This window comes from Salvelinus sp. IW2-2015, linkage group LG24 (genome assembly GCF_002910315.2).
Source record: "Salvelinus sp. IW2-2015 linkage group LG24, ASM291031v2, whole genome shotgun sequence".
Lineage (NCBI taxonomy): Eukaryota > Metazoa > Chordata > Actinopteri > Salmoniformes > Salmonidae > Salvelinus > Salvelinus sp. IW2-2015.
This window is the reverse complement of record NC_036864.1, coordinates 9,980,973-10,003,660: the sequence shown is the minus strand read 5'-3', so window position 1 is coordinate 10,003,660 and position 22,688 is coordinate 9,980,973. Positions and strand designations below refer to the sequence as shown.

General features: G+C 42.5%; 1 protein-coding gene across 4 annotated transcripts in view; it reads right to left on the bottom strand.

Moving 5' to 3' along the window:
* Positions 1-16,784, bottom strand: part of LOC111951443 (insulin-like growth factor 1) — a 27,052-nt gene extending 10,268 nt beyond the window's left edge. For 2 of the 4 annotated variants that reach the window (XM_023969524.2, XM_023969525.2), the window contains exons 1-2: positions 16,509-16,784; positions 14,841-15,000 (exon numbers count right to left, since the gene is read on the bottom strand). In XM_023969524.2, coding sequence (XP_023825292.1) covers positions 14,841-15,000; positions 16,509-16,556 — 208 coding nt within the window. In that variant the 5' untranslated portion in view covers positions 16,557-16,784. The remainder of the gene's footprint in view (positions 1-14,840; positions 15,001-16,508) is intronic. The other 2 variants (XM_070434791.1, XM_023969526.2) reach the window with 1 other exon arrangement.
* Positions 16,785-22,688: the final 5,904 nt, after the last annotated feature.

Below are 22,688 nucleotides of genomic sequence, written 5' to 3'. Positions count from 1 at the left end.
ATGTGAGATTTGGCATAAAAGTTTGAAGGAGAGTTCTTATACTGGCTAAAGGTTGAAAGTGAGAGGGTTTCATATACTGGCTAAAAGGTTGAAAGTAAGAGGTTCTATACTGCTAAAAGGATTGAGATTTGGAAGGTCTATACTGGCTAAAATTGAAGTAAGATTCTAATGGCTAAAGGTGAATAGAGTTTCTATACTGGCTAAAAGGTTGAAATTAGGAGGGTTCTTATACTGGCTAAAATTGAAGTAGAGGGTTCTTATACTGGCTAAAGGTTAAGTAAGAGGTTATATCTGGCTAAAAGGTAAAGTAGAGAGGTTCTATCCTGGCTAAAGTTGAAAGTAAGAGGGTTCTATACTGCGCTAAAAAGGTTGAAAGTAGATTTCTATATATGGCTAAAAGGTTGAAAGTAGAGTTCTATACTGCTAAAGGTGAAAGTAGGAGGTTCTATACTGGCTAAAAAGGTTGAAGTGAGAGGGTTCTATACTGGCTAAAAGGTTTGAAAGTAAGAGGGTTCTATACTGGCTAAAAGGTTGAAGGTGAGGAGGTTCTATACTGGCTAAAGGTTGAAGGTGAGAGGGTTCTCTATACTGCTAAGATAGGTTAATTGGTGAGAGGTTCTATACTGCTAACATTAAGGAAGGTTCTATAGCTAAAAGGTAAATGAATGGTTCTTAACTGGCTAAATGTTGAAAGTAAGAGGGTTCTAACTGGCTAAAATGTTGAAAGTAGAGGGTTCTATACTGGCTACAAAGGTTGAAGTGAGAGGGTTCTATACTGGCTAAAAGTTTGAAGATGAAGAGGGTTCTATACTGGGCTAAAAGGTTGAAGGTAGAGGGTTCTATACGGCTAAAAGGTTGAAGTAAGAGGGTTCTATACTGGCTAAAAGGTTAGAAGGTAAGAGAGGGTTTTATACTGGCTAAAAGGTTGAATGGAGGGTTCTATACTGGCTAAAAGGTTGAAGTAAGGTTCTATAGCTTAAAAAAGTTAAAGGTAAAGGGTCTTATTCTTGGCTAAAGGTTGAAAGTGAAGGGTTTATACTGCTACAATGTTGAGGTGAGAGGGTTCTATACTGGCAAAAGGTTGAAGTATGTGAGGTTCTATACTGGCGTAAAAGCTTGAGTAAGGTTCTATATGCTAAAGGTTGAAAGTAGGAGGGTTTATACTGGCTAAAAGGTTGAAATAGAGGGTTATTACTGGCTAAAGTTGAAGGGAAAGATGGTTCTATACTGGCTAAAAGGTTGAAAGTAAGAGGGTTCTATACTGGCTAAAGAGGTTGAAAGGTGAAAGAGGTTCTATACTGGCTAAAAGAGTTGAAGTAGGAGGGTTCTATACTGGCTAAAAGGTTGAAAGTGAGAGGTTCTGATACTGGCTAAAAGGTTGAAGGTGGAGGGTTCTATACTGGCTAAAGTTTGAAGTGAAGGGTTCTATACTGGCTAAAAGGTGAATGGAGAGGTTTCTACTGTAAAGAAGGTGAAGTCGTATACTGGTAAAAGGTTGAAAGTAAGAGGTTCTATACTGGCTAAAAGTTGAAGTGAGAGGGTTCTATACTGGCTAAAGGTTGGAATTACTAGGGAGGTATTATACTGGCTAAAAGTTGAATAAAGAGTTTCTATATGGCTAAAAGGTTAAGAAGGTTCTTACTGCATCAAGGTTAATAGGAGGGTTCTATACTGGCAAAAGGTTGAAGTGAGAGGTTCTCTACTGGCTAAAAGGTTGAAGTAGAGTTTCTAATACTGCTAAAAGGTTGAAAGTAAGTGGGTTCTAACTGGCTAAAAGGTTTAAAAGTAAGAGGGTTCTATACTGGCTGAAAAGGTTGAAATTGAGGAGGTTCTATACTGGCTAAAAGGTTGAAGGTGAGAGGGTTCTATACTGGCTAAAAGGTTGAAAGGAGATTTCTATACTGGCTAAAAGGTTGAAGTAAGAGTTCTATACTGTAAAAGTTGAACGTCAGAGGGTTCTAACTGGCTAAAGGTTGAATTGGAGGGTTCTATACTCTAAAAGGTTTGAATTAAGATGGGTTCTATATTGGCTAAAAGGTTGAAAGTAAGAGGGTTCTATACTGGTACATGGTTTGAAAGTAGAGGTTCTATACTGGCTAATAAGGTTGAAAGTAAGATGGTTCATATTGGCTAAAAGGTTAAAGTAGGGGTTCTATACTGGTACTAAAGGTTGAAAGTAGAGGGTTTCTATACTGGCTAAAAGGTTGAAGATTGAGAGGGTTCATATACTGGCTAAAAGGTTGAAGTAAGGGGTTCTATACTGGCTACAAGGTTGAAGTGAGAGGGTTCTATACGTGGCTAAAAGGTTAAAGTGAGGAGGTTCTATACTGGCTTAAAAAGGTTGAAGTAAGGTGAGAGGGTCTTCACGGTCTTAAGAAGTTGAAGAGAGGGTCTATATGGCTAAAAGGTTGAATAGTGGAGAGGGTTCTAATACTGGCTAAAATATTTGAAAGTAAGAGTATTTTACTGGCTAAAGGTTGAAAGTAATGAGGTCTATACTACTACAAAGGTTGAAAGTAAGAGGTTTCTATATGGCTACAAGGTTGAAAGTAGGAGGGTTCTATACTGAAAAAGGTTATAATAAAAAGTGGGGTCTATACGGCTAAAAGGTTAAGGTGAGATGGTCTATATGGCTAAAAGGTTGAAAGTAAAGGATTCGTTATACTGGCTAAAAGGTTGAAGTGGAGAGGGTTCTATACTGGCTAAAGGTTGAAAGGAGATCAGGTTCTATATGGCTAAAAGGTTGAAAGTAGAGTTTCTATCTGGCTAAAAGGTTGAAAAGTAGAGAGGGTTCTATACTGTCCTAAAGGTTGAAGTGGAGGGTTCTATACTGGCTACAAGGTTGAAGTAAGAGGTTTTATACTGCGTAAAAGGTTGGAAAGTGAGAGCTATACTGGCTAAAAGGTTGAACGTAAGGAGGTTCTATACGCTAAAAGGTTGAAGTAGAGGGTTCTATACTGGCTAAAGTTGAAAGTAAGGTTCTATATTGCTAAAAGTTGAAAGTAAGAGGGTTCTATACTTGGCTACAGGTTGAAGTAGGAGGGTTCTATACTGGCTAAAAGTTGAAGTAAAGGTTTCTATACTGGCATAAAAGGTTGAAAGTAGAGGTTCTATACTGGTAAAAGGTTGAAAGTGAAGTTCTATACTGGCAAAAGTTAAGGTGAGAGGTTCTATACTGCTAAAAGTTGAATTGGTAAGAGGGTTTCTACACTGCTAACGTTAGTGAGATGGGGTTCTATACTGCTACAGTTGAAATGAGAGGTTCTATACTGCTAAAAGGTTGAAGTAAGAGGGTTCTATACTGGTAAAGGTTGAAAGTAGAGGGCCCTATACTGCTAAAGGTTGAAGGTAAGGAGGATCATTACTGGCTAAAAGGTGAAGGTAAGGGTCTATACGCTAAAGTTGAATGGTGAGGTTCTATACTGGCTAAAGGTTGAAAGTAGGAGGGTCATACTGCTAAAAGGTTGAAATAAAGGTTCATATACTCTAAAGTTGAAGTAGAGAGGTTCTATACTGGCTACAAGGTTGAAAGTAGGAGGGTTCTATACTGGCTAAAAGGTAAAGTGAGAGGGTTCTATTACTGGCTAAAAAGGTTGAAGGTGAGGTCTGGTTATACTGGCTGCAAAGGTTGAAGTGAGAGGGTTCTATACTGGCTAAACGAGTTGAAGTGAGAGGGTTCTATACTGGGCTTATAAGGTTGAAGTGAGAGGCTATACGTGCGCTAAAAGGTTGAAAGTAGAGGGTCATATACTGCTAAAAGGTTGAAAGTAGGAGTTCGTATACGGCTAAAGGTTGAAGTAAGGAGGGTTCTATACTGGCTAAAGGTTGAAAGTAAGAGCGGTTCTTATTACTTCCTAAAGGTTGAAAATAGAGTTCTATACTGGCTAAAAGGTTGAAGTAAGAGGTTCTATACTGGCAAAGGTTGAAAAGTAGAGGGTTCTACTGGCTAAAAGTTAAAGTAAGGGTTTCTATACTGCTAAAAGGTTGAAGTAAGAGGGTTCTATAACTGCTAAAATTGAAGGTGGAGTAGTTCATTTACTGTATACTGGCTAAAAGGTTGAAGGTGAGAGGGTTCTATACTGGCTAAAAGGTTGAAAGTAAGATGGTTCTATACTGGCTAAAAGGTTGAAAGTAAGATGGTTCTATACTGGCTAAAAGGTTGAATGTGCTGCAGTGGACAGCAGGAATAGTTGATTCAGCAGGCAAGGTGCTCTAAGTCTCTACAAAGAGATAGTTCTCACCCAAGGTCTATGTCCAGGTCAACAAGACCAATCATTGTTTTGAGGATTTGACCACCACTATGTATTCTAAAGGTAATCAGGCCATGTTATAGCCTCCTTACAATGAGAACTGCACGTGCAATACACCAGTTTTCACTTTGAGAATGAAAGGTAGCAGGTCTCATTGTTTGAAGACTATTTGGGGATTTTCATAACTTCATCTCTCTTTGTGTCCTCAGCTGGGCCCAGTTAAAGATGCACTCTAACTGTTGTATAATTTCAGCCAGTAGTTTTGAAAGTGGCGCTCACGAGCCAAAACGGGTCCCTGTGTTTTGTGTACTACGTCATTCAATTGTGTTGGGCGGCAGGTAGCCTAGCGGCTAAAGTATTTTGACCAGTAACCGAAAGGTCACTGGTTTGAATACCTGAGTCGACAAGGTTAAACATCTGTTTGTGCCCTTGAGCAAGGCACTTAAACCTAATTTGCTCCAGGTGTGCCGTGCTACTATGGCTTACCCTGTAAAACAACACATTTCACTGAACCTATCCAGTGTATGTGACAATACATTTAAAAATATATTTTACTATGTCATCCATTTTGTTTGATATGTTACGAATTTTGCAATTCATCTGATATCATCCGAATTTTGCAATTTGTTTGATATGTTACAAATCCAATTCATGCTATTTTTTTTGCTTAAGATCGCGGAGTGCATCTTTAATGGCATGTTTACTGAATGGCATGTTGTAATTAAGCCAGAATAAACCTTGATCAATTGTCACTTAACCATTGTTGCTGACGTGTAACAAGGAATTTTCATGACGAGGGAAGCCTTCTTGCGAGGCCGAGTTTGTGATTATTCAATCAGACAGGTTGTATTGTGAGCCAGGAGTCGACTGTGCTGGCCCTGTTTTCCAATCCCTCCCAATAAAGCCCTCCAAATGAACATCCGCTATTATTCTCAAAATAACCTGTAACCTTCTGAACAAACAGCTGGAGAGGAGAGAAATCATCTGGATGCAGATTTTAACATGTATTAGAATCAGCTGTAGCTGGTTTTAAAAAGCAGAAAGCATCAGTAATCAGGTGGAATAGGTTTTGGAAAGTTTTAAGTGCCACGTTTCAAGGGATCACTGACTGTAATCCGCCGTGAACAAAGAGTTGGTGTCCTGTGTGCTGTTGTCGTAAACAAACTCAGAAAAACCACCTTCTCCTGCCTGCCGTGTGGTGTGGACATCCAGCCCGGTGGATGGTGTGAGAAACAGGCTGTTTGAGAAGGGGGATCCGTGGTGATTGGTAAAGGCTATTGTTTTGGAGTTTGGTTGCAGCGATTCAGGGCAGATTAGTGGTAGGCTACACATCTTCTGTTTGTGTCACTGTGTCATAGACAGACACCCACTACAGATTAGGGTGAAGTTTTGTTTTGGTGTTGTGTGTTGTTGCACACATCTATTGGATGGAAGGGGGGCCCATTTCCCCCCTTTTTGTAGGGTGAATGAGGGCGAATAGNGGAGTCGACTGTGCTGGCCCTGTTTTCCAATCCCTCCCAATAAAGCCCTCCAAATGAACATCCGCTATTATTCTCAAAATAACCTGTAACCTTCTGAACAAACAGCTGGAGAGGAGAGAAATCATCTGGATGCAGATTTTAACATGTATTAGAATCAGCTGTAGCTGGTTTTAAAAAGCAGAAAGCATCAGTAATCAGGTGGAATAGGTTTTGGAAAGTTTTAAGTGCCACGTTTCAAGGGATCACTGACTGTAATCCGCCGTGAACAAAGAGTTGGTGTCCTGTGTGCTGTTGTCGTAAACAAACTCAGAAAAACCACCTTCTCCTGCCTGCCGTGTGGTGTGGACATCCAGCCCGGTGGATGGTGTGAGAAACAGGCTGTTTGAGAAGGGGGATCCGTGGTGATTGGTAAAGGCTATTGTTTTGGAGTTTGGTTGCAGCGATTCAGGGCAGATTAGTGGTAGGCTACACATCTTCTGTTTGTGTCACTGTGTCATAGACAGACACCCACTACAGATTAGGGTGAAGTTTTGTTTTGGTGTTGTGTGTTGTTGCACACATCTATTGGATGGAAGGGGGGCCCATTTCCCCCCTTTTTGTAGGGTGAATGAGGGCGAATAGATTCGACTGAGATCTAAGCGCTGCATAACAATTGTTTGGCTGCATGACTTGAAAGAAGGAATGTCTACAACTCTGTAATGCTCCCCAGTGGTTTATTAAGATGCACACAAAACAATGTTTTGATCCCACTGCGATCTTTGTCAGGTCAGTCGACAATGTCTTAGCTGAAGAGCAAGGCAGCCTGTTTAGATCAACCTGACTGAGCAGCACACAAGCTAGAGGGACCTTTTGGTCAAGCAGCATTGACCTTTTGGCAGTAGTGCCATAACAGCAGAGAGGCATGGGTACAAATATAAACCATACCTTTAACTACCACTATTGTGCGCATGATCATGCTCAAGTTACTATTATATTTTATTTGTCATGTACAGTGCATTCGTGAAGTATTCAGACCCCTTCCCTTTTTCCACATTCTGTTACGTTACAGCCTTATTCTAAAATGGATTAAATTAATAAAAATCCTCATCAATTTACACACAATACCCCATAATGACAAAGCGACCATAATTATATCCTCCTGATTCCTGCTTACAAGCTAAAATTAAAGCAGGAAGCAACAATGGCTCGGCCTATAAAAAAAGTGGTCAGATGAAGCAGATGCTAAACTACAGGACCGATGTGAGTAAGACCTTTAAACAGGTCAACATTCACATGGTCGCTGGGTTTGACGGATTAACAGGACGTGTGATCCGGGCATGTGCTGACCAACTGGCAGGTGTCTTCACTAACATTTTCAACATGTCCCTGATTGGGTCTGTAATACCAACATGCTTCAAGCAGACCACCATAGTCCCTGTGCCCAATAGCACTAAGGTAACCTGCCTAAATGACTACAGACCCGTAGCACTCACGTTCATAGCCATGAAGTGCTTTGAAAGGCTGGTAATGGCCCACATTAACACCATTATCCCAGAAACCCCAGACCCACTCCAATTTGCATACCGCTCAAACAGATCCACAGATGATGCTATCTCTATTGCACTCCACACTGACCTTTCCCACCTGGACAAAAGGAACACCTACGTGAGAATTCTATTCATTGACTACAGCTCAGCGTTCAACACCATAGTGCCCTCAAAGCTCATCACTTAGCTAAAGATCCTGGGACTAAACACCTCCCTCTGCAACTGGATCCTGGACTTCTTGACGGGCCGCCCCCCAGGTGGTGAGGAACACATCTGCCACTCTGATCCTCAACACTGGAGCCACTCAGGGATGCGTGCTCAGTCCCCTCCTGTACTCCCTGTTCACCCACGACTGCATGGCCATCCATGACTCTAACACCATCATTAAGTTTGTGGACGACACAACAGTGGTAGGCCTGATCACCGACAACAACGAGACAGCCAATAGAGTGGAGGTCAGAGACCTGGCCAGGTGGTGCCAGAATAACAACCTATCCCTCAACGTAATCAAGACAAAGGAGATGATTGTGGACTACAGGAAAAGGAGGACCGAGCACGCCCCCATTCTCATCGACAGGGCTGTAGTGGAGCAGGTTGAGAGCTTCAAGTTCCTTGCTATCCACATCACCAACAAACTAGAATGGTCCAAACACACCAAGACAGTCGTGAAGYGTGTACGACAAAACCTATTCCCCCTCAGGAGACTGAAAAGATTTGGCAGGGGTCCTCAGATCCTCAAAAGGTTCTACAGCTGCAACATCAAGAGCATCCTGACTTGTTGCATCACTGCCTGGTATGGCAACTGCTCGGCCTCCGACCGCAAGGCACTACAGAGGGTAGTGCGTACGGCCCAGTACATCAGTGAGGCTAAGCTGCCTGCCATCCAGGATCTCTACACCAGGCGGTGTCAGAGGAAGGCCCTAAAAATTGTCAAAGACCCAGCCAACCTAGTCATAGTCTGTTCTCTCTGCTACCGCATGGCAAGCGGTACCGGAGTGCCAAGTCTAGGACCAGAAGGCTTCTCAACCGCTTTAACCCCCAAGCCATAAGACTCCTGAACCCCCCCCCCCACCTTTTTACGCTGCTGCTACTCTCTGTTTATCATCTATGCATAGTCCCTTTAACTATACATTCATGTGCATATTACCTCAATTAGACCGACTAACCTGTGCCCCCACACGTTGGCTACCCGGATTATTTGCAGTGTGTCTCGCCACCCCCCACCCACCTACCCCCTCTTTTACGCTGCTGCTACTCTCTGTTTATCATCTATGCATAGTCACTTTAACTATACCTACATATTATTTCAATTAGCCTGACTAACCTGTGCCCCCGCACATTGACTCAGTACCTGTATATAGCCTCGCTACTGTTATTTTCACTGTCATTTTACTGTTTTTTTAACATTTTATTTCTTTACTTATCTATTGTTTACGTAATACCTATTTTTACTTAAAAATTGCACTGTTGGTTCGGGCTTATAAGTAAGCATTTCACTGTAAGGTTGTTGTATTCGGCGCATGTGACAAATAAACTTTGATTTGAAAATAGTTTTTTAAAAATGTATTACATAAGTATACAGACCCTTTGCTATGAAACTCAAAATTGAGCTCAGGTACATCCTGTTTCCATTGATCATAATTGAGATGTTTCTACAACTTGATTGGAGTCCACCTGTGGTAAATTCAATTGATTGGACATGATTTGGAAAGGCACACACCTGTCTATATAAGGTCCCACAGTTGACAGTGCATGTCAGAGCAAAAACCAAGCCATGAGGTTGAAGATATTGTTCGTAGAGCTCTGAGACAGGATTGTGTTGAGGCACAGATTTGGGGAATGGTACCAAAACATTTCTGCAGCATTGAAGGTCCCCAAGAACACATTGGCCACCATCATTCTTAAATGGAAGAAGTTTGCAACCACCTCAAGAGTTCCGCTGAGAGATGGGAGAACCTTCCAGAAGGACAACCATCTCTGCAGCATTCCACCAATCAGGCCTTCATGGTTGAGTGGCCAGATGCAAGCAACTCCTCAGTAAAAGGCACATGAAAGCCTGCTTGGAGTTTGCCAAAAGACACCTAAAGGACTCTCAGACGTGAGAAATAAGATTCTCTGGTCTGATAAAACCAAGATTGAACTCTTTGGCCTGAATGCCAAGAGTCACATCTGGAGGAAACCTGGCACCATGCCTAAGGTGAAGCATGGTGGTGGCAGCATCATGCTGTGGGGATGTTTTTCAGCAGCAGGGACTGGGAGACTAGTCAGGACCGAGGGAAAGATAAACAGAGAGATCCTTGATGAAAACCTGCTCCAGAGCGCTCAGGACCTCAGACTGGGGTGAAGGTTCACCTTCCTACAGGACAACGACCCTAAGCACACAGCCAAGACAACGCAGGAGTGGCTTCGGGACAAGTCTCTGAATGTTCCTGAGTGGCCCAGCCAGAGCCCGGATTGAACCCGATCAAACATCTCTGGAAACCTGAAAATAGCTGTGCAGCAACGCTTCCCATCCAACCTGACAGAGCTTGAGAGGATCTGCAGAGAAGAATGGGAGAAACTCCCCAAATACAGGTGTGCCAACCTTGTAGCGTCATACCCAAGAAGACTCAAGGCTGTAATCGCTGCCAAAGGTGCTTCACCAAAGCACCGTGTAAAGGGTCTGAATACTTATGTAAATAGGATATTTCAGTTTAAAAATAAATACATTTGCAAACATTTCTAAAAAAAACAGTTTTTGCTTTGTCATTATGGGGTATTGTGTGTAGATTGATGAGGAAAAAAACATTTTATAATAAGTAGAACAAGTCAAGGGGTCTTAATACTTTCTGAAGTAAAAATATAAACGCAACATGCAACAATTTCAACGATTTTACTGAATTACAGTTCATATAAGGAAATCAGTCAATTGAAATAAATTCATTAGGATCTAATCTATGGATTTCATGACTGGGCAGGGGTTCAGCCATGGGTGGGCCTGGGAGTGCATAAGCCCACCCACTGTGGAGCCAGGCCCAGCCAATAAGAATGAGTCTTTCCCAAAAAAGGGATATATTAGACAGAAATACTCCTCAGTTTCATCATCTGTCCGGGTGGCTGGTCTCAGACAATCCCGCAGGGGAAGAAGGTCCTGGGCTGGCGTGGTTAGGCGTCTTATGGTAGAGAAATTAACATTCAATTATCTGGCAACAGCTCTGATGGACATTCCGGCATGCCAATTGCATGCTTCCTCAAAACTTGAGACATCTCTGGCATTGTCTTGTGTGACAAAACTGCAAATTTCAGAGTGGCCTTTTATTGTCCCCAGCACAAGGTGCACCTTTGTAATGATCATGCTGTTTGATCAGCTTCTTGATATGCCACACCTGTCAGGTGGATGGTTTATCTTGGCAAGAAGTAATGCTCACTAACAGGGATGTAAACAAATTTGTGCATAAAATTGGAGAGAAATAAGCTTTTTGTGCTAATGGAAATTTTCTGTGATCTTTTAATACAGTTCATGAAACCTTCGGACCAACACTTTACATGATTATTTTTGGTCAGTATATTTGAATGACTTCTAAGACAAAAGTCAAAGAGGCAGGCCACTCACTGCTCCATCCTGCTGCTTGGATAGAGCTATGCTGGAGACACTGCAGCACATAGCTCACATTCCTCAAACGAGTAAGGCTGTAAAGACAAGGCTCTCCTCCAGAGTGGGCACAGAAAGAATCTGAGTTTTACAGCCTCTCCGTGGTTAATAAAAAACAGTGAATTCTTGGAACCGGTGCAGCYCACTGCCTGTGGAGTATCAGGGAGTTTATGGTTTGTCGGGGTCTACGAAAGCTGCTATAGACCTGGAAACTACCTCTTTATCACTGGTACCACAAAGAGTTTATAGCCTAGCTAAATTTCCCTCACATTTTCAACTGAGGTTATGTCTGCTTTTAGGCAATTAAAAGCCAGTTTGTAAGAGCATTTAGGATCCTAACTCAGTGAGTTAGGGTCTCGTGGGATGGGATAGAATGGATGGGTCAGTCAGTTCAAAATAATGTGACATAGCAAGTTTGGCTAGCTCCGGCTAGTTACAGTCTAGGAACCATTTACCAGGGTTTAAGTTTCGGTTTTTGCCCTAAGTAGAGGCCTCAGGTGAAACTGTAGGCTATAATAATGTGGGCACAATGTGTGCAATATCTGTACGAGTTCTTTATGGTCAAGCCTGGCCAACATCACCAATAGAACAGGTTTATTTCAACTCATTGTGTCTTGACTCCAAACTGACAGAACTCAAATCTAACATCCCCATCCTGTCCTTTTCCTGAGATGTCTCTTTGTTCTGCAGAGTAGTTCTTTAGTGAGGATGGTCAACGTTCTCATTTCAGCACTCCATGGAAAAAACAACACCTTTTCACAGTGACAAAGTGCACACAAAGTGCAAGCAGGAGGCCTTTCTTTCTTTAGTGCTGAGTGCCTTCTGCTGAGTGTGTGTGTTCAGGTCCAGTGTGTAAAACTAGAGAGGTGGGGAGGTGGAGGGGAGGGGGGCATCCTGATCATCCTGTAATCCCCCATAATCCCCTGCTGCTCCGGGACAAGGCCTAGCTGTGTGTGTAGTGAGGCTGATGTGCTGTTTACACGTTCTCCACTCTCCTACTCCAGCTGCTTCAAATAGAATAGACACAGAGAGACAAACAAGGCTGAGAAAGGATAGGATGGCTCATCAATGGCTGCTTAAAAGCAATTTACTCCCCTCCTCTGTTCCTKGTTCTGTTTAAACTACATGCTGTTGGGAGGGCGWTGMCACAGTGCCAATCTGAATTCGTTTTCATCTCGACTYTAAATGTWTCTRATGTACAACTCTRTCTGAGCTAGTGGCTTATGACATGGCATTATGAGACAAAAAGGACAAGACTGGTTTGTCTATTGCCCTGTGTGGCTGAATCTCTGTGCCGTTTGCTGAATAGGTTTATCTCTGACCCTGACATGGTTCCTTCTGACTAAAATGTATATGACTAATACATTTCCGAATACTCCCAGCATCATCCACATTAGAGATTTGGTATATGCCATGACATTGTATTTATGGAGTTACTAAGAGAAAGGTGGTGCGCCATAGAAGTCCTTTTTCATTTTAGTCAGTTGTAATTTTCCACATCCTAGTCCTCTGGAGTGTAGGTGCATCATAGGGGTTCACTATTAGACTGTGAGAGGAAATTCTTCAGAATAGTATAACTAGCTCCATCCAGAGTACATTACAGGAAGTGGGTGTGATCTAGAATAAAAGCTCAGGAAGAGTTGATTCATGTCTTCCAGAGAATCTACAGTACCCCACTGATCAGAGAATGTTCCTACCGATTTTCCTCACAATTTTCCTGTAGTCCAGTGTTCCTATTTGCAAACTGGGGTTACCCAGATTCTGTTCAAAAGACCCCCACGAAGACCAGATTCATGGTATGTCTGTATATCCACTCTACTCCACTCAACCCGGGAGGAGTTTGCCTGCTAAAGCATTACTAAGACAACTGAGGATTTCTAGGTCAGGCTAATAATTGGAAAAACTGACTACGCTTGTGGATTTAGTTTTTCTTCTTTAGACCACATTTTGTTTCAATAAAATATTTTTCCACCGAGTAGTATTTCACATTTCTGTCAAGGTAATGAAATATGAAGTCTTGAAATGCAAGTGCAGCTACTTTAGCAGTGACACGGTGGGTAAGGTGGATTGGCCCAGCGTCTCAGCCCGCAGAAAGCCCAGTGTCACTGCAACACTCTGGGGACACATCATCACTACGGTGGTTGCCAAGTTCAATATGGTGCAGCAGACTGGAGGGGAAGAGTTCAGCTCAGGAGTAGACCAGACCTGATGACCGCAGGGAGTTGTCACTCTTCCCAGTGCAAGAGACGACAGAGGCGAAAATGGATTATCCAGATATCTCACCTAAAGACTCATTGTTATACATGTGGTTCCATCTGACAGCAGGAGAGAGAGACATACTGTCCACACAGTGAGCCACCTGCTGTACATACCTCACCGTTCCTTTCCAGAAAGGATGGAGTGTGCCTGAAATGTCCTCGACTCAATGTACATTTTTTAACACGAGAACCAGGCATTGATGGATGGGCACTTTGCAGCTCAATGATCGCACAGTACAGTCTATAGTCACATGGAGCTATGCAGTCTAGTTCCAAACCAGGACAGATTGAATTCCCAGAGCCAGATAAGGTCTATCTGAGGTCTGTGAGTTCATGATTGGAATGATTTGCTGTTTTTGTCCATTGTTCGGTTCATCAATTAATTATCATAGAATAATCTTGTTCAAGATACAGTTATATTCCAAATACAAAATATGGCAGTGTGGCAAGTTCTGGCAACTCAAGATTCTATTCCATAGGCCATGTGAAATCCATTAAACACTCAGAGAACACATTAACCCCTTTCACAGTCTCACATCATCAAATCTCCCAGAAAATCTCACACCTCATCAAAAGTCTTTACACATATGAAATATTTCATCAAGTTCACAGAAAAATTGTTATCACGCAATCAAACATTCTCAAATCTGTCACAACTAGTTTAAAAAAAACACCACCTCAAGAGAACTTTCAAAGTGGCATTCCACAGTACATGGTTGTGCGTTAGCTGAGAAACTACCATGATGTAATACAAGTCTGAATTAAATTCGGATTAAGTTGGAGCATAGAGCCTCTTTCAAGATGATTGACATCTCTGAGCTGTATTGATATGTCAATGTCAGTGATACGAAAAGATGGTGCACAATAATTGTTTAGCCTTGGAGAGGTGGTAAAGAGAGACTTGGCACTTGTATGTGCAGTGATTTCATTCAATGCCAACTAGGGACCCTCAAGGCACCACATTCAGTGTATGGCACTAATGAGCCAAACCACAACCTTTCTGAGTCCATGGTTCTAATGGGAAGAAGTAGTCCCCTGAGGGAAGGATCAGGGTACATGTCATAGGAACACTGGCTACTGCTGAGTGGGAGAACGCAACACCTTGACACAGCTCAGCACTGCCATATATTGCATGTTGTTCTGGCCTTTGTGCCTCCAATGGAAAARAGGAGATTTAAGTTCTGGATTCTTAGCGGATGGTTTTCTTTGGGTAGCTTTCCCCATTTCTGGTGGAAAAAGAGTTCACTGCAACATTTATGTCTTTCCCTTCTCCTTCTTACAGATAGTCAGCATCAATTCCACTTAAAACCCCATCTCCATAGACCCGGCAGCCGTTTCAATGAGCATAATATACATATAGCTGTTTAACATCATTCTACACTTCATTTACCTCTCAGCAACCCCCAGAACCTCACTCTTGCTTCAAGGGCATTGCATCATGTGATAAGTCAGTAGTTCATCACAATCAGTTACAGAGACACAATATACATATAAGCATCAACTATTTCAAATCTGATAAGTCTACAGCTGAAATGTTTAATCGGAGTGCGGAAAAGGACAGCGGGAATGCTTATTAGAAAGTGAAGGCCAGATGAGAGAGATCTGATACTGTTTAATTTATAAGGTTGCGCATTAGCGCTTTGGGAGAATGTAGCAGCAGCAATCCTTTATAAATAAATAAAAGGTGCACTTACTGAAATAAAAGCCTCTCTCTCCACACACAAACTGCAGCGTGTCCACCAGCTCCGCCCCACACAGGGTCTCGGGCCCCGCCCCTGTTGCCGCCGAAGTCAGGGTTAGGACGCACAGCAGCAGTGAGAGGGTGTGGGTACAGGAGATACAGCACATCGCACTCTGTGTTCAATGGGGAGAAGGGCACAGTTAGTAGGGCATGGCAGGCAGAGAATGTCGTCAGTCTCACCGCCCATATCGTATTTCACCAGTGTCAGTATGACTTGGTGGCAGTGATTTCAAACGCCTTCACCAGCCTATTTCAACATCTTCGTCATTATCAGTTTTTACTATAGATTTGCGAAATATATAGCTAGGTTTTCTAATAGGTTCATAATAAGTGAAGGAACAGGTGTCTATGGAACCGTGACGTCCAAAACAATCACACCATTATAATAAAAGAGCCTACAATAATACCAGTCTATGAGTTTTGGTCACGATTTACGCACGACTTACGCACGTATGGCCCTTGAAGTTTATTAATCCTTACAAGCATATTAGGATGTATGGAGCGGTGACTGCACGAGCCGCTTCCTGAGGAGAGGGTGCTTTCCCGGTTCGAAGCTCATACACATCATTATCTTGTCTGTAGGCTATTTCACTGATAATATTCCTGCAGCCATCAGACAGTTATGTTTCACAACCCGATAATCAAACTTTTGGGGTGTCATAATAAAGAACAATTGCATAGGAATTAGTCACACAGAGAGATAGAGAGAGAGAGGTATGCATAAAACGAATGCATAAATCAATCAATGCGATAAGATATCTTTAAAATCATTTGTTTCCAAACAGTGGTTTATCTTCTTTAAGTAGGCTTAGTTTTAAGATAATGCAATYATGCCCTTGCTTTCTCTCATTCTCAGCTCCAAAAACGATCGTTCAGGACAGGAGCCACAGAGCCAAGGATCTTGCCTATCCAAACATGAAATGGAAAACGGTTCACGCGCCAAACCCAGCAGATGAAGCATAACGGGACAAATTTACATAATAAAGAGAATATACACAGGATTCATATACATCACAACCGCTACCACATAGTTATCCTGCCCAAAGGGCGCCTTCTTAGACGCCGTAAGCCCTTCCTTATTGTTTGTTTTCCTACAATCCAATGTGGTATCCAAATGCGGAGTCAGCAGAAATTACTTTGAAAGTTCAGTAACTTATGCAGCAGCATTCGTGGTTTATATTCATGGAAACGGCATCGGTCAGCGCGCAATGCGCAAACGTGTCGAAACTCATGCTGGAAACGCATTGAAACATCCACGCGAGTGTGTTAACTCATGCACGCAGACATGCCTAATAACCTTATCTGCGTAAAGTCAATGAAAGTAAATGTTATAGCTAGGCTACATATAATGTCTATGTGAAAACAGTCAAACATGCACTCACAGAAAATGCACGCAAATCTACCCGCTGACATGTTCTGATAGACATTTTGAAATAGTCTATAATAAAACCGATTTGTACCTTAAATCCCTGAACTAAAATCATCTGCTATAATCAAACATGGGTCTTTATTAATTTGTGTTTTGATACTGCAAATAAATCAGGTTGGTTCTTGCAACAACAACAACAAAAATTGTAAGTAAGGTAACAATCTGGTGTCAAAGGAAATGATTTAAAGTTACCTTGAAGACATCACATAAATGCCACTGAAAGAAATGACCGCTAGACATCCCCACGGGTCTCCGCACGACAAAGCCCAGCAAAAATGAACTTGTTTGAAGTCATTAAAAACAGTGAGAAAGAGGATAAGATGCAGGCAATGTCACATCTCAATATTCCGACTTTGTTCCATTGCGCAGGATCGTTTTGGAGAAGTGAGATTTAGCGAACTGGAGACGGATTTAGAGAGAAAATCCCTCACATGTATCTACATTACACAGACATTTTCAACAGGAAACAGCTGGGGCAGCATTTGCCTTCTCCTCATCCTAAGTTATTCATTAAGGATTTTGGGCACATATTCAAATAACGTCATCATTTATACTTTTCTTAGAATMGGATTGAATTTTGGTCTCTTTAAGTCTTGGACCCATACCACCCGCTCTTCTCAAAGCTTGTTACGTGTAGAAATCTCATGGATGAGTTGTTATTGGCATTGGAAAATATAATTATTGTCCACGAAGCTCGTGCGTAATTTATGTGCCTCATGTAGGCTATGTGTCTTCATATTCATCATCTATTGCATACATATCTATCTCTAACTTTTGATTTAGTGGGCTTATTCATCATCATGATTGAAATATTTTCATAAACTAGAATATTTGAGTGTTTATGTACAGTGCACACACAGTCAGCAGTTTTAATGGATAGCCTGCACATTGGTCTCGTTTTTCATACAATTCATATATGTTTATATTCATATATGTGAATATCACCCCTTACCTCAAATCATCAGGATTTAAAATCCCACATRTAACCACCTGATTATTCATGTAGTTTTATACGTGTAGTTTTAAATATCCTCTTGTTAGGTCTATCTGCGAACACCATGGCAATAAATCTAATTTTACAATGCAAATATTATGACCACTCAGTGTTAGTCACTGAACACTGCATTGCCACTTGACAGCCCAAATGTGGGCCTTTTCCCAATCTGTGAATCTGCACCTTGCTGTCCCCTTGAATTGACATGTGTCTCAGTATCTGTTGACAACAGCACTCTTTCCATGGTAAATATGTATGCCCTTGAATAGGACAATCCTCTTTTTCCCAATAAAGGACAGTGTTTTGAAAGACCACTGCCTAATTGTCCCAGGGCTTAAAGAGGGTTGATTTCACCAGCAGAGATAAGAGATCAGCACTGATCCAATCACTAAACAGCAGATCAGTGCTGACCCAATCATAAAGCAGGACATCAGCAGCACAGATCCAGTTAGCTCAGACAGTGTCAGCGCATCACATAAACAAGGACGTATCCAGAGAGGGCAGTGCGTGGACACAAACAGGCAAAGATGACACCTTATAATGCCATCAAAGTGGGRCACAACATGCAAGCACATTCAAAGACGTCACAGGGTGTATGAGGACATTCAATTCACCTATTTAATCCTAATATGGGCAGATAGTGACTACATTCATATACAGTTTTGACTCAATGCAATATGTTATGCATAACAATATTACCCGTGTTAAGTGGATGAGCCTCAGCAGGGAATAAACGGTTTCAAGATGCCTCGATAACTATGATCAAGACCAACATCCTATCCACCCCAAAGCCTACTGCCCCTGGATTAGCTACAGCTCCAGCAGATTGGGTGTATTGTCATAACCTTTAAGTTCAGTCTCTCTCTCTTCAGTTCAGAACATTGGGGCATTATCATCCAACATGCTGAATGGCACAAAACAGGAGCACAATGTACCATACACATTTTCACTCCCTGCTGTGTATTGCATCATGGTAACGAGTAACCATATAATAGTAAACGATGATGCACTCCTGATTAAAGACAAAGCTGCTTGAMCTGACCTTGTCAAATCAGAGCATGCAAAATAAAACTCCTCTGGTTCCAAGAAACTTACATAAACCTCGCTATTAATCAGTGTTTTCTGATGAAAAGCTCATCTAATTTGGCAACCATTTCCTCAGGTGATTATAAGTCCCACTTCCATGAACAGTGACAAATATGACTATTATCATTACTACTGGGGTATGGCTATAATGATGGCCTGTTCTTGTCTGATTATCCCCCAATGCAGTAGTAGACTGACCTTTCTTTCCTTCTCCTGCCCACTCCAATATGCAGCATTCAGGGTTGTACCTCTGCCAGCTCTCTCTCTCTCTGTCTCCCACTCTGTCTCCCTCTCTGTCTCTCTCTCTCTGTCTCTCTTATTCTCCCTTTCTTTCTGTCTATCTGCCCTTCTCTCTCTCGCTCTCCCTCTGTCTCTCTCTGTCTCTCTCTCTCTCCCTTGCTCTCCCCTCTCTCTATCTATCTTTATCTTTCTCTCTCTCTCTCTCTCTTTCTCTCTCTCTCTCTCTCTCTCTCTCTTTCTCTCTCTCTTCCGCCCCCTTGAACTCATTGACCAGGAAAAGGCTTGTTTTCACTCACAGGGATTCTGGACAGGGAAGAGGTGCTGACAGCGTCCTCTGTCTGGACTGACCTGCCAAACAGCCAGGCCAGAGGTAAAGACAATGGTCCAGCATACAGATGAGTATATGAGAAAGATAAGCATTTAAAGTTCACATGAGGACACACAGGGGGCGGAGAGAGCAGTTAGAATCTGTGCTCTCAACCCTGTTTCATTCTTCTCCTTCATAGCATTGATCTTAATTGGGGTGAACTATTCCCTCTTGATTAGTTTGAGATGGCTCTTGTGAGTTAGGCTGTACTTTTCTGATCAGTGATTTAAACCCAAAAATCTTCATATGAACTAAGCAAACTAAGCTATTCATTGTGTGAGAGAGGGGGTAATTATGTTTTTTTTCTCAGTATTTAATCTACTCAGTGATGTGGAGTGGGTTTAAATGAAAAAGAGGGGTGTGGTGCTGATGCGTGTGCATGGGATATCAAAATCATATTTCGGTGCCATACCATGTCTGTTCATATGGAAGAAATAAAGGTGCGTCATGGAGCAGCAGAGCGAGAGGGGTGCTTGTTTTGATACTTGCCGTTGCCGCAGCAACATGTAGGGGTCACAAATGTTTCGGTGAAGCGGGCAGGAAATTCCATGGCGCCTGTTGATGATCAAATCCCAATTTAAATACTGTTCTATGATAGTTTAACTATCCATGTCAGATTGATGAACATGCTGGATTCTAGTAAGAGAACGTTTTCAGAAATAGCCTAGTGTTCTCAGAAGGAGGGTTGCAAAATTCCACGAACTTTCAATAAATTCCCTGGTTTTCCGAAAATTATGGTTGGAGGATTCCCGGAGTCAGGAGGGAATAAGCAGGAAGTCCGCACTCCTTCAACCATGATTTCTGGAAAACCAAGGAATTTATTGAAAGTTCCTGGAATTATGAAACCCTACTCAGAAGACATTCAGAAATCATGTAAACAAAGCAAATAATACACAGCTACCAGGGTATCGGGTCAATATCTCTGGAAATTGTGATACAGGAGAAAGTTATTCCTCAACTTGCAGGATCGCAGTTCTATTATTAAGAGCCATGTATTTATTATCAATGTTTAATAATGCGGTCATTATTTAGTCACTGTCAAAATGCCAAAACTCTCTCTTTTAAGACACATAGGAACGTCCCTCTGAGACTATTCATCCTATCAGTGTCAACGTGCTTACAGACACAGGATTCTGTCAAAACAGTGAACACTGCAAATCCTGGGTGATGCAATCATACCAATACAATTCAACAATTCAAGTATGCACAAGTTGCCAGTAGTTCAACGAGTGCACTTGATGTAGGAAAAAACCTGAGAAACATAGCTTTTTAATTACCGTAAGCTGTCTATGCCCCACCACACTACACTCTCAGAGGACCCCCTCTAAGTAAGAAACCTGTTAATTCTGTAAGTATCCCTAAAGAGAAGTATTCCCTCCTGCAGAAAGCCCTGTCAGCAGAGTGAACGTGTTTGTGTGAAACATGTATGGGAAGCTCTCAATCAAATGTATTTCCAAAGCCCTTTGTACATCAGCCGATGTCAAAAAGTGCTATACAGAAACCCAGCCTAAAACCCCAAACAGCAAGCAATGCAGATGTAGAAGCACGGTGGCTAGGAAAAACTCCCTAGAAAGGCAGAAACCTAGGAAGAAACCTAGAGAGGAACCAGGCTCTAAGGGGTGGCCATTCCTCTTCTGGCTGTGCCAGGTTGAGAATATAACAGTACATGGCCAAGATGTTCAAACGTTCATAGATGACCAGCAGGGTCAAATAACAATAATAATCACAGTGGTTGTAGAGGATGCAACAGGTCAGCACCTCAGGAGTAAATGTCAGTTGGCTTTTCATAGCCGAGCATTCAGAGTTAGAGACAGCAGGTGCGGTAGAGAGAGAGAGTCGAAAACAGCAGGTCTGGGACAAGGTAGCACGTCCAGTGAACAGGTCAGGGTTCCATAGCCGCAGGCAGAACAGTTGAAACTGGAGCAGCAGCACAACCAGGTGGGCTGGGGACAGCAAGGAGTGATCAGGCCAGGTAGTCCTGAGGCATGGTCCCATGGCTCAGGTCCTCCAGGAGGGGAGGGAGAGGGAGAGAATTAGAGGGAGCATACTTAAATTTCCACAGGACACCGGATAAGACAGGAGAAATACTACAGAAATAACAGACTGACCCTAGCCCCAATCCCACAGGACACCGGATAGCATAAATACTGGAGGCTGAGACAGGAGGGGTCGGGAGACACTGTGGCCCCGTCCTACGATACCCCCGGACAGGGCCAACCAGGCAGGATATAACCCCACCCACTTTGCCAAAGCACAGCCGCCACACCACAAGAGGGATATCTTCAAACCACCAACTTACTACCCTGAGACAAGGCTGAGTATAGCCCACGAAGATCTCCCCCATGGCACGAACCCGAGGGGGATGCCAAACKCGGACAGGAAGATCACGTCAGTGACTCAACCCACTCAAGTGATGCACCCCTCCTAGGGACGGGATGGAACAGTACCAGTAAGCCAGTGACTCAGTCCCCATAATAGGGTTAGAGGCAGAGAATCCTGGTGGAGAGAGGGGAACCGGCCAGGCAGCGACAGCAAGGGCGGTTCGTTGCTCTAATGCCTTTCCGTTCACCTTCACACCCCTGGGCCAGACTACACTCAATCATAGGACCTACTGAAGAGATGAGTCTTCAATAAAGACTTAAAGGTTGAGACCGAGTCTGCGTTGCTCACATGGATAGGCAGACCATTCCATAAAAATGGAGCTCTATAGGAGAAAGTCCTGCCTCCAGCTGTTTGCTTAGAAATTCTAGGGACAATAAGGAGGCCTGCGTCTTGTGACCGTAGCGTATGTCTGAGAGATAGGTAGGAGCAAGCCCATGTAAGGCTTTGTAGGTTAGTAGTAAAACCTTGAAATCAGCCCTAGCCTATACAGTAAGCCAGTTTAGAGAGGCTAGCACTGGATTAATATGATCAAATTTTTTGGTTCTAGTCAAGATTCTAGCAGCCGTGTTTAGCACTAACTGAAGTTTATTTAGTGCTTTATCCGGGTAGCCGGAAAGTAGAGCATTGCAGTAGTCTAATCTAGAAGTAACAAAAGCATGGATTAACTTTTCTGCATCATTTTTTAACAGAACGTTTTCTGATTTTTACAATGTTACGAAGATGGGAAAAAGCTGTCCTTGAAACAGTCTTGATATGTTCATCAAAAGAGAGATCAGGGTCCAGAGTAACGCCGAGGTCCTTCACAGTTTTATTTGAGACGACTGTACAACCATCAAAATAAATTGTCAGATCCAACAGAAGACCTCTTTGTTTCTTGGGACCTAGAACTAGCATCTTTGTTTTGTCCGAGTTTAAAAGTAAAACATTTGCCTCCATCCACTTCCTTATGTCTGAAACACAGGCTTCCAAGGAGGGCAATTTTGGGGCTTCACCATGTTTCATCAAAATGTACAGCTGTGTATCGTCCGCATAGCAGTGAAAGTTAACATTATGTTTCCGAATAACATCACCAAGAGGTAAAATATATAGTGTAAACTATAGTGGTCCTAAAACAGAACCTRGAGGAACAACAAAACGTACAGTTACTTTGTCAGAGGACAAGCTATCCACAGAGACAAACTGATATCTTTCCGACAGATAAGATCTAAACCAGGCCAGAACTTGCCTGTGTAGACCAATTTGGGTTTCCAATCTCTCCAAAAGAATGTCATGATCGATGGTGTCAAAAGCAGCACTAAGGTCT